Source organism: Homarus americanus, unplaced genomic scaffold (assembly GCF_018991925.1).
Source record: "Homarus americanus isolate GMGI-L3 unplaced genomic scaffold, GMGI_Hamer_2.0 scaffold36734, whole genome shotgun sequence".
Lineage (NCBI taxonomy): Eukaryota > Metazoa > Arthropoda > Malacostraca > Decapoda > Nephropidae > Homarus > Homarus americanus.
In genome coordinates this window covers 10397721-10411267 of record NW_024733126.1, presented here as the reverse complement: position 1 = coordinate 10411267, position 13547 = coordinate 10397721, and the positions used below count along the sequence as shown (strand labels likewise).

The 13547-nt window shown below is 36.0% G+C and overlaps 1 protein-coding gene across 1 annotated transcript in view; it reads left to right on the top strand.

The window, feature by feature from the left end:
- Positions 1 to 13299, top strand: part of LOC121869359 — a 78013-nt gene extending 64714 nt beyond the window's left edge. The window contains exons 12-13 of the mRNA XM_042370695.1: positions 6742 to 6871; positions 10987 to 13299. Coding sequence (XP_042226629.1) covers positions 6742 to 6871; positions 10987 to 13299 — 2443 coding nt within the window. The remainder of the gene's footprint in view (positions 1 to 6741; positions 6872 to 10986) is intronic.
- Positions 13300 to 13547: the final 248 nt, after the last annotated feature.

Sequence of the window (13547 nt, the reverse complement as noted above, 5' to 3'; positions counted from 1 at the left end):
GGGAGTCAGAGTGAAGTCTACACTCCACCTACAAGAGTCCCCTTAGCCTCGAAGGGGTCATGTGATGATGGTTAGGCCTGTTCTTCATGATGTGGTGAGTGTTGTTTAATTGTTTTCTATTGGTTTTATGGGTGTAGGAATTTTTTTTTTTTTTTTTTTTTTTTTTTTTTTTAGTGTGTTGAGAACTGACTGGGAACATATCCTATTGGACCCCATGTTATAATGATCCCAATCTACGATATTTCACTTTGCGATGGTTTTTTCAGGAACCTAGCCCCATTGTTTATCGAGGTTTACCTGTTTTGCATTACCTGGTACCACACCACTTGTAGTGACCTTGATGAGGAAAATGACAACCTCATGACCAAGAGGAGACCCAGCTTTCAGTGCTTTTGTGCAGGTTGTGAAGACAAAGTGATGACATCCTGGGCACAGCCAAATCAAATCTGGAAGCTAAATTAGCTATTAAGTTTGTATCATGACAAATGTTCTGGAGAATTTTGAGCAGTGTGTGACTGGGAGGTTGAAAGCACTGGAGGAGAGGGTTGATTGTTGAGGAGTGGCATCTTTCGAATCTCTTCAATCATTTGCGAACATGTTTAGGAGGCACTGAAGGAGTTGAAAAAAGATCAGGTGGTACTAAAGGAGTGTGTGAAAATCAGTGATTTGGGCAGGAATAGGACAATTCACACCCAGCAGGTACTCATACTGAAGCCAAAGGAGGGCATTGTGGCTGATAAGGCTAAAGTTATTGTTGCTGTAGGAAGTGTTGAGCGAGCACTGAAATCTATTCCTGTTGATAGATACAAGGAGACAAGAACTGGCTCCCTTGTTTTTTTATTTCCACCGAGAAGGCAAAGAAGGAGGCTAGCGAGGTAATGAGTTCCTGCTTTGGTACACACTCAGACTTTGTGGTGTCTGAACCTAGAAAGATTATGCTAAAATTGACAATTGTAGGTGTGTTCCTATTACATTTCCTTTAGATGAAATAGTCTCGGGCATTGTTGAAAAGAATAATGAAATTCAAGAACTGTTAAATAAAGGCTCCAAGTTATCCCCTATTTTCACAAAGATAAAAGAAGAAAGTAAACTCGCAGTCATGAAGATGTCACCTGAAGTACAAAATTCCATCCCATAGAGAAGTTTCAAGGATATGTTTCCATTGGACTGAACAGATGCAAAGCTTAAAACAGGTTTTGGGTCACTCATTGTTACCACTGCCATGCCATAAATTTGGACACCTTGCTTCTGGATGTCCCAGGAAGCCTGGTTCTCCAATTTGTGCCTAGGACACGCTCAAATAAGACCTGACCCTGAGTGGAAATTGTTCCACTCTTGCCATTCTACCCAAGTCAGTAGTCATTTTCCATCAAGTGAAGATTGCCCTATGATTACTTCCCAGCATTAAAAATTTATAGAAAACACTGACTTTACTTGTTCAAAAAATGCATAGTGCCCCCCCCCCCCCTTAACCTATTAAAAGCAGGTCTGCTTAATGTCCATGTGATCTGAAATAAAATGTGTCACGTTAATGAATTTCTGAGGGAGTTTAGCGTGGATATCTTTTGTATAACTGCAACGTGGTTGTATGAATCAGATATCAACATTATTTGTAGTGCTCTTCTGAAGACACATTCTCTTGTTCTTGTTCCTAAACCTGCTGTAGGAGCTCTGGGTGGCAGAGTGGCACTGATCTACTTTGTGGCCCTGCTCAACATTAGACTGATTAGTGGTGACTGTTTTCCTTCTTTGAATTTATGGAGGCATTAATTGCTAAGTTATTAGAATTGCTAATGTGTATCGTCCTGGTCACCCAGGTACAGATAGGAAATTCATGAATCAATTTGGGATGTTGCTTGAGACTTTCTCAGTTGATCTATGGTTTGACAACCTATCTCGGAAATCTTTTTCCTCCGAGTTCTTGAAAATTCTCTATCTAAACAATTTTGTCAATCATGTGTTGTGTCCAACACATCTTTCTGAACACACTCTAGACCTAGTTTTGTCTCCTGCTGACTGTGATCATGTATTAGATGTTATAGTTGACCTGATCGATCCAGCTGTCTCTGACAATGCTTTAGTTACTTTTGGTTTTAATGTCCCAAGACCCCCTTCTTGCAGTAAAACAATTACTTTCAGGAACTATAGAAACATTGACCAGACTATCATTGATCAGGAAGTCGATCATACTTTTAACTGGGTCAAATCCTCTATTTTGTCCTCTGATAAGATGATTAAATTACATAAATATGTCTTCCAGTCTATTTCAGACTGTTATTGCCCAGAGGTCACAAAGAGATGACTCTCTATGATATCACTTATCTATAAATTTTCTTCGTAAGGATCATAGAAGTACTGAACAAGAGTGGCATAGGTGGCGAACAGACCGTACTAGATCAAATTATATGACTGCACCTAGGGCTGTTGTTTGTTTAGAGGGCATGTATAGTTGAATACTATAGAAGATAAGTAGTCTCTTGTGGCAGTGATCCGAAAAAAATTGTATGCATTTATGAATGGGCTGTTGGGCTGGTGGTTCAGAACTGCAATGTCTTCTTCCACTTAAGATGCTCAGCTTGCCTCAGAATTTTCCTTGTTTTTTATGACTGAGATATCACATACAAGAAATGACTTTGATGGTTTTTCTTTAATTGAGGAATTTTCAGTTGAATTTCAACCGAGTTATGCCATAAAATAAACCTCACTCATTCATCAATTTGTCCTAAAAGAGTGAACAACATTCTGTGCTATATCAAGGATTTGAAGAAAACTTTGTTGTCTTGATATTGTAAATATAACTGAGGTGCCACTTGCTTACGAACATGCTGCAAACTTTATTTGTAGAATCATAAATAATTGTTTTGCAGAAGGCAATTTTGTGTGATCAGAGAAATAGGCATTGTTGCATCCACTTTTTAAGAAATCTGGTGCTATGCTGGATCAGTTACTTCCTCTGTTAGAGAGAAATGGAGTGATCACTCTGGTCCAGTCAGCCTAAAGAAAGCATCATTCAACTGAAACTACCTTATATAATATTCATAATGATTTGGTATTTAACACTTGCACAGGAAAGTCCTCTCTTCTGGTCTTGCTTGATCTCTTTAGAGCTTTTGACACTGTGGATCATCATCTGTTGCTTCAGGATCTTTGGCCATTTAATGTCTGTGAGAATGCACTCTCACTGCTTGAGTCTTATTTGTCAGAGCGATATCAATGTGTGATGGTAGGTGATGGAACCATTACAGATCTGGTCCCTTTGCAGTTTGGAATCCCACAGGGATAAGTTTTGGGACCAATTAAGTTTACTGCATCTCTGCAACAGCCTACAATTTCTATGCCGACGATGCAAAACTTTATCTGAAAATAATAAACGCTGAGGATATTGAGGAGATAATGAAATCCCTGATGTCTGATACTGTATTAAGATTTGGATAGCTAGGAGAAAACTTAAACTTAGTGACGGCAAAACAAAGTTCATTGTCATCCATGGAAATACGAGGGGAGACAGCGCAAATTATTTTGGCTCATTAAACTTTGGAGAAGTACAACTTAGTCCTGTTGATTCTGTTCATAATCTTGGAGTTTGCTTTGATTTCAAACTGAATTGTAAAGAGCATATAAATTCAGTAGTTAAGAGTGCAACTTTCATATTTGAAATCTATCGGCTGTTAAACAGTTTTGGGATAGACAGTGTCTTGTGATACTATTACATTCACTAATACAGGTGTTGTCTCAGGTTGACTATTGTAACTCTGTGAGTTTGCCTACCTAATTATCTACTGAAGTAAGTTCAAACAGGGTTGCTAGGCTTATTTTTGCTTTCCCACTGAGGACTCCCACTACCCCATTACATTGGCTTCCAATTAAAGCTAGGATAGAGTTCAAACTCTGTCTAATGTCTTTCAAGACACTAATGTTTGGTGATCCTAAGTAATTGGCCAACCTTCTAATTCCACTGGCTGCACATTCTGAAATGATTTTGCATAATAGCGATGATCCTTCATGCCTTGAGGAGCCTAGAGCAGGGGTTCTCAAACTTTTTTCAACCAAGAACCCCTTATATACCATGATGCATACAAATAATGTCAATAATCAAAGAATAAATCATAGTCTAAAGCATTTGTTCATTTCAACCCAAATCCAAAATATCCTGCGAATTGGAATCGCTAAATCTCTCACAAAAGTTAAATGCACTATTTCTCAAAAACTTTTCACGGACCCCAGTTTGAGAATCACTGGCCTAGAGCAGTATGGGAATGTTCTCCTTCTGCCCGATATTTTTCCTGTACAACACCCAGATTTTAGAATTGGTTGCCTGCATCAATGAAGTAGCTAACTTCTGTGGAGGTCTTTAAGAAGCACTTTAAGACTTTTTTTTTTTGAAAGCTTATGATTCTGAACAGGGTACAATGATGGAGAATTACAGGGTTTAAGAAGTATTAAAACACACTTTTTGTGGTCTTTTATTGTAATACAGTATTTTGTTTTACTGTATTCTCAAGTCTTGACACCATGACAAACAAACAAAGACTATGATGTTGCATTGGTGTTGGAGTGAGAAAAAAATTCTTTTGGACTTTCCATCAGAAAGTGGACTTCCTTCTAGCCTTTAAGACATGTTAATGATAATAAATTGGGGAAAATAACCTCAAAAGCACAGAAGCAAATACACGAAGATGTCGGCTATTTAAAACTGAGGCCACTGTGGCATTAACAACAGGAATACAATGTTGCCAGCCAAACATGTTAGTTTCAAAATTAACCAGGTTAAAAACAACTGGTTTTATTGTAAATCCTGTTTGCTGGGAGTTGGATAAATGGTCTGGTATCTGTATTGGCAAAATTCTGCATAGAATTAGGCTGAGACCAAATGGGTCACGAGGTGCATGAGCCTGAACGTGGAGTGGAGAGCCAGGGGTTGACATTGTTAGAGGTTGTAATAAATGACATCAGAATTAGGAAACTGACAAGAGACAACAAAACACAATCTTGTAGCATGGATAGCTTCTATGCAAGAACCATGGAAAATGGTCTTTAAATGTTAATGATGATGATATGCAAATGATGTTATGTAAAGGTTACAATAATGTGTATTTTATTTTTACTTTTACTTTTATCCTCTTCACTTATCAGCTCGTTAGCCGCTTGGGCTGTCGGTTATGTCTCTGTTATGCACTGTTGGCAAGTACTGGGCATGCACTGGCTCCTGAATATATCGGAACCTGCTCCAGTGTTGGTTAAATCTGGCCTTGAATGAGCTCACACCCGGTGCTGTCACAACACTCTCTGGCAGATTGTTCCAAGATTTCACAATTCTCACTCCGAAAAAGTTTGCCTTTACAATTTTCTGGACTTGTGGCTTCTTGTGCTGTGACCCCTTGTGGGCCAGACGTCTGCCAGCTCCAGGTATGTACAGTACATTCGATCGAGTAGTGCCCCCCTGAGATGCTTATACACTTTGATTAGGTTGTCCCTTGCCCATCTGTAGTATAAGCTAGGTAGTTGTAGGCATTCTAATATCTGGGTAACTGAGATTCCATAGAGTAGGCACCAGTCTGGTGGCCCTCCTGTGAACATTTTCAATCAATTGACAGTCTCTAGCATACCTCGGGGACCAGACGGGATGACAGTACTCCGGACGGGGAAGCACCTCACTCTTGAAAGATCGTGATGAGCGATGGACCATCCAGATAATCTGAACGACCTTCTTATAAGACCTGCTAGTTTCGTTGCCTGGTTCATCTTTTTGTCACAATGGCCCAAGAACTTAAGTTCATTGTCAACATATACACCCAGGTCCTTTTCACATTCGGTTTCACTTTATGCAGTTTCTTCGTCCTGTTGGGAGATGTGATATGCCTCCTGACTGTGGGTGCGACCCAGGTGCATCCTTTTGCACTTTGTGACATTGAATCTTAGGGGGGCCGGTGGTAGAAGCGGTATCGCTCTTGCCTCGCAAGCAAGATGTCACGGGTTCGATTTCCGGGCCGGTGGAAGTTGTTTGGACATACTTCCTAGTCCCCATTAGTCCCTGTTCACCTAGCAGTAAAGCAGGTACCTATTGTAAGTCGAAAGTTGCGAATTTGTATTCAGGGAGTTGTTGGAGCTTTCAATAACTGATGACATAAACCATTGACTCTTCAGGCTTCTACACCCTTGACTCTTCAGGCTTCTACTCCCTTAACTCATGAGACATAAAGGCAAGCATGAACTTAGCATGCATCCCTGTTGGGCGCTGTAAACGCTTCTGCGCTTCACCTTACACAAGGATGTAGGGGGGTGTCCAATAAAAAAAAAAAAGAAAAAAAAAGAATCTTAGCAGCCATTTCTTCGACCATTCTTGAAGCTCATAGAGATCTTTCTGTAGTTCTTCACAGTCTGTTTAGTTCTTAATTTCCCTAAATAAATAGGAATCATCTGCAAAATGTATGGAGGAGTGTATAGCTTGTGGCATATAATTTATGAAGCAAACAAACAACTGGCCCAATACATTGCCCTGTGGTACCGCACTTGTCACAGGTACACAAGACTAAAGAAAAAAATGCCAAAAAATCACCAAATTCTCACAAATATCTCCATACTAATTATATACAGTATATATATATATATATATATATATATATATATATATATATATATATATATATATATATATATATATATATATCAAATTTTTTGAGCACACACACATCGATATGGGTTTCTAGTCGGGTAAAATGATTGAACATGCTCCTTTTGAAGGTTTGGCTGTGTTAATGTGTTTAATGAAGATGGAAGTATTCGGCCCTACATCGTTCTTTATCCTTTGGAGATATTGCCCAGAATTCTGCAGTTTTTCTCATGTGATGATGCAGTACTGACTTCTGTCAAGGTAAGTGCAGTATACAAAATATATATATATATATATGTATATAGGTATATATATATATATATATATATATATATATATATATATATATATATATATATATATATATATATATATATATATATATATATATATGTCTTGAATAAAAAAAGCTTATCTTGTTTGTGATTTTATCAATATATATATATATATATATATATATATATATATATAATATATATGTATATATATATATATATATATATATATATATATATATATATATATATATATATATATATATATATATATGTATATATATGTATATATATATATATATATATATATATATATATATATATATATATATATATATATATATATATACATATATATATGTTGCTATAATGAACGGATCCTACTAATATTATCTCTATAACAAACGGTTTTACCTATAAAATTGAGAATGCTATAACTAACGAAATTCCTACAACCTAACATTATTATTTTTTTTTTTTTTTTTTTACTAATTTATTGTTTTTATTACAAGTATTAATGATATTCTTTATTTCAGGGTTTAGATGCATATTTATGCACTTTTTACAATTTTATATTATATTTTCAGTGTTAAGTGGTTGTATTTGGGGGCCTGGAACGGATTAATCCTATATCGAATCTAATGCTATAACGAACAAGGTTCTAGAACCATTAATTGCGTTATAGCATACCCCACTGTATATATATATATATATATATATATATATATATATATATATATATATATATATATATATATATATTATAAAATCACGTGGACTTACGACCGTCGGGACTTACGACCGCCAATAGATAAAAAAAAATTTTTTTAAATGACACGCATTTTCATACCGAAACGTTCCAGTTAATGTAGTTCCATGTATAATTAGAAAATTATGGGGCCCATGTGCATTCAGCTGACTACATTAAAGGTTAAGTGCTCATCACACTGTATCCATTCCTTATTTATTACTTTCACTGTACTGTATCCATTCATCATTATTCATTACTTTACTGTACTGTATTTCATTTATTTATTAAAAAAAAAATATTTTTTTTTTTTTATCTATACGGACTTAGACCATATCGGACTTGACCATTTGGTCCCTACCCCGTCGTATATATATATATATATATATATATATATATATATATATATATATATATATATATTGTCACCTCGTTTAACCTAACTCGGTTAACGTATCGATAAACGAACTGCCTTCCATAAGGATTCTAACCGTTAATATAAACCGGTTAACGGTTCTTACGAACCGACTAATGTTAAGCTTGCACTGACCGGCAACCAGCTTTAGTATCAGTCCGCCAATACATTAATCGGTTCTAGGGCTTAAATTTCTACTATTTTAGTAAATATCAAGAAGTTTATACTATTCAATATTTAAAAGTTTAATATTCAATTTCTTATTCATTTTAACAATTATTGAACATAATTGAAGGTAAAGGACTAGTTTAATGCGCCGCATCCAGCCTCTTAACAAAGCAAACAGGCGTTAGTCTCTGTTTTCACTGAGGTAACATCTTGCTTGAGACTCTCTTCAACTAAACGCTTTTTTTTCTGTGTTTCAAGCAAATTATTGGTCATTTGAAATATATTTTACATATTGACAATATTTAATGCAGTGCCGTGTTGATATATAAAGAAAATAATCTTGAAAAACACCAAGAGAACTAAAATTTTATGGATGAAATGGTGCCATGGGGTGACTTCTCTTCCACCCCAATGCCTTTTCTTCTTCCTTCTCCTCCACCCCATTCTAATTCCCATCATCATCATCATCATCCAGGAACCTTCTTACCTCAAAGTAAGTGAACTTTTCTGTTTGAATTTAGGAAATTTCAGTGAGCTGGACAATTACCCAAAAACCCATTGAAACAATGGTTTCAGGTTAACGAACTTTTCGGTTATCGAACGACAATATAGACAGTTAGATTATAGATCACTGGATATATATATATATATATATATATATATATATATATATATATATATATATATATATATATATATATACTGAGAGAAGGCTTCACAGTTACTCACCTCAGAATTGCTAACACCCACAAGTGCTTGGCCTACACAGTGATGGGAACAGAAACAGCTTGCGATTTGGAACAGTATCTAAAATAATATCTATAGAACAGGGAGAAGGAACCAACATTCTGGTGGATGAAAATTGGGTTAAGTTTTGAAGTTAGAAAGGGTTGGTTTAATTATACGAAATGCCTTAGTTTAACTTTTTTTAAAGTAGGTATGTGAAGCTAGAACTTCCCTCATATATCTGTATAAGAGCAATACTCAGTGTAGGGACAAATGAGTTCTGTGTTAGTTGAAATAGTTGTTTGGAAGAGAAGAACCTTCAAAGCTGAACAATATTTCCAGTTTCTTTAAGGTTGATTTAATTATGCAAGCTATATGTGACTTCCATGATTGGTAAGAAGGTACAGTGATTCCAAATGTATTTTGTACCTGTTGGTGGAATTATAGAATCATTAAAGGAGATGGGGAAAGTCATGAGCTTGAGGAGAAATAGGTGGAGATAATTTTGGGAAAGGCATATATGAGTTAGTACAGTGGAAGTCCAAAAATCCGGACTGCTTGGGGATTGGGTCGGTCCGGATTTTTGGATTTTCCGGATTCTCAGGCAGTACTTTTAAAATTCAAATTTAAGGAGGAATAAAGAAGAGATGAACAGGTACATTTTGATAGTTTATTCATTAGCAAATATAGCATGCTTTATTAATCAAAACGAGCAATTTTAATGAAAAAGCTGTAAATTCTAGAATTTTATTCTTTGCCTTTTTTATATCATAAATTGTAGACTTTCTAATGTCGTATGTTTCCATTAGAACAGTACTGCTCACACCACGTTCTAGTTTCTTAATTATTTCAAGTTTGTCACTCAATTTCAACGTGTTCTTCTTTCTCTTCACACAACGAAGTTTATCTACTTTAGGAGCCATTATTATGGGCTTGTACAGTACTCTGTAAATGGAAAGAGTAGGATTCAAAATATTGTTATATTACAATGGTATTCTATTCATACTGTGCTTGATATAATGCATTCACGGAAATGTAATATTTTTGCTGAAATGATGTACATATTACAGTGGAAAGTGGGATAAAATCGTGACGAAAACAATGACTTTCGCTTTCTTTCGTTCAAAAGATGTTACCGTAATCGCTTTTCTAATGGTTTAGTTAAAAAACTGTTGTATTACAATAATATTCCTTCCTAATTGACTTGAATGAATACTTGAATGGAAATATACAATATTTTTGTTGAAACTACCCGCGTTTCAGTGTACATTAAAGTGTCGTAATAATAAATGGTAAACAATTTGCCTTCGGCACTCGTGTTTCAGGCACGGCGAGCCTCAGTTTATGGGACGTAGAGCGTTTTTACTGAAGGTTTTGTTGTTCCATTACCCTCAAAAACGTGGGTCGACCTATAAACAAGGAATATCATAAATTAACGATTTCTTGGTCAAATAATCAGGGTTGACTGATAAACGAGGGGGGGGGTTATAGACGAGTATATACGGTATGTTGTCACAGTTTGATTGCTCGTTTTAAAGTGGCGACCACGTGGTCGCTTGTTGTCGCTGTGCAGCTGTGGCGCTCACGCATGCGCACATACACACAAAAGCCCGCTTAAAAAAAAAAAAAGAATTAGTTTTCGAAAAGTCCGGATTGTCGGGTGGTCCGGATTTTTGGACTTTTACTGTATAAGAGAAGATGCCTTTGCAACAAATTATGTTACCAGTAGTGGTTTTGTTGTTTATTGATCAGCTTAGAATCTAGTTTGTTGGTGAATGATTAAATTTCTCTTTATCACATTATTAGAATGTTTGAATGATTTCCTTCTTCATTATCATAATCCCATTGATAGTTGAAAGTTTTGTAATGAAATTAAAAGTTATAGTAGATTTATTTTTCTTCTCATTTGATTGAAAATTATATGAATTATTTAGCCTTTTACCAGGATATGGTTGAAAATTGATTGAGCTTCATCTTCATCAGATTCTGATTAGTTGGCCTCCTCAATGCCACCATGTGATTGGTTGGCTTTTTTTTCTTCCAGAATGTGGTTGAAGAATATGTGAGAGATGATTGTTGCCAAGCTTACTCCAAAGAGTGCACTCCAGAAGTGAACAACCAAGTTGCAGAAGACAAGGGTTTACCTTCAGAAGCACTTTGCAACACATTTCACAGTCAAGCAATTAGTTCAACAAGTATATCTTCTTGTAAAGTGGACAATCACATTGATAATAGACTAAACTTGTGTAAGAAAGAACAACTGCTTGAGACAGATAATTATCCATGCAGTAGTAAAGAACTTCATTTTGATCCATCATTTCCTAAGATGCTTCACCTTAAATCCAAAAGAGATGTTGAAACTCCAAAGAATGGAGTTCTTAAAGATGAAAATTCCAAAACATCAGATAAATTCCTTAAAGAACAAAGACAAATAGCTAAACCTATGCTGGATCCAAAGCAAAAGATAAATCATCCTCAGGATTCGAAGATTTGTTTCAAGAATTCTAATGCATCAATTCGATCAACTGAAGATTATCCCAAATCAGCAATTAAACTACCCTGTGATGAAAAATTTTCAAAAGACAAAGAAGCAGGAAGCCAGAGCCATATAACTGGAGACCTTCAAGAGTGTAGCACTGTGCATGAAAGATTGGATACGATTATCACTGCCAAAGTTTCCATGCCTATGAAAAGCATACCACTTCATCATGAAAAAGATGCAAATAGTGATTGTCTCCAAAAGCATAGCATTGTAAATAGATTTCCAGGGGAAAAACAAACTTCTGCCAACAAACAAACTTATGCCAATAAACAAACTGATGCTAACAAACAAACTGATGCCAGCAAACAAACTGATGCTAACAAACAAACTGATTCTAACAAACAAATTGAAGCCAATAGACAAACTGATGCCAACAAACAAACTGATACCAACAAACAAACTGATACCAACAAACAAACTGATGCTAACAAACAAACTGATGCCAACAAACAAACTGATGCCAGCAAACAAACTGATGCTAACAAACACACTATTGCTACCAAAAAAATTGAAGCCAACAAACAAACTGATGCCAACAAACAAACTGTTGCTAACAAACAAATTGATGCTAACAAACAAACTTATGCCAGCAAACAAACTGATGCCAACAAACAAACTGATGCCAACAAACAAACTGATGCCAACAAACTGATGCTAACAAACAAACTGATGCTAACAAACAAATTGAAGCCAACAAACAAACTGCTGCCAACAAACAAACTGCTGCCAACAAACAAACTGATGCCAACAAACAAACTGATGCCAACAAACAAACTGCTGCCAACAAACAAACTGATACCATCAAGCAAACTGATGCCATCAAGCAAACTGATGCCAACAAACAAACTGATGCCAGCAAACAAACTGATCCCAACAAACAAACTGCTGCTAACAAACAAACTGCTGCTAACAAACAAACTGCTGCTAACAAACAAACTGCTGCTAACAAAGAAACTGATGCTAACAAACAAACTGATGCCAATAAACAAACTGATGCCAACAAACAAACTGCTGCTAACAAACAAACTGCTGCTAACAAACAAACTGATGCCAACAAACAAACTGCTGCCAACAAACAAACTGATGCCAACAAACAAACTGATGCCAACAAACAAACTGATGCTAACAAACAAACTGCTGCCAACAAACAAACTGATGCTAACAAGCAAACTGATGCTAACAAACAAATTGAAGCCAACATACAAACTGTTGCTAACAAACAAACTACTGCCAACAAACAAACTGCTGCCAACAAACAAACTGATGCTAACAAACAAACTGCTGCCAACAAACAAACTGATGCCAACAAACAAACTGATGCTAACAAACAAACTAATGCTACCAAACAACAAACAAACTGATGCTAACAAGCAAACTGATGCTAACAAACAAACTGATGCCAACAAACAAACTGATGCTAACAAGCAAACTAATGCTACCAAACAAATTGAAGCCAACAAACAAACTTTTGCCAACAAACAAACTGCTGCCAACAAACAAACTGCTGCCAGCAAACAAACTGATGCTAGCAAACAAACTAGTGCTAGCAAACGAATTGAAGCCAACAAACAAACTTTTGCCAACAGACAAACTGATGCCAACAAACAAACTGCTGCTAACAAACAAACTGATGCCAACAAACAAACTGATGCTAACAAACAAACTGTTGCCAACAAACAAACTGATGCTAACAAACAAACTGTTGCCAACAAACAAACTGATGCCAACAAACTAAGTTGCCCGGCTCAACAAACTGATGCTAATAAACAAACTGTTGTCCAACAAACAAACTACCCAACAAACAAACTGCCTTAACAAACAGAATTGGTCCAGCAACAAACAAAGGTGCCAACAAACAAACTGCCAACAAACAAACAAACTGCCAACAAACAAACAACAAAACAAAAAATGATGCAACAAACTGTTTACCAACAAACTGTTGCCAACAAACAAACTGTTGCCAACAAACAAACTGCTGCTAACAAACAAACTGATGCCAACAAACAAACTGATACTAACAAACAAACTGTTGCCAACAAACAAACTGCTGCTAACAAACAAAC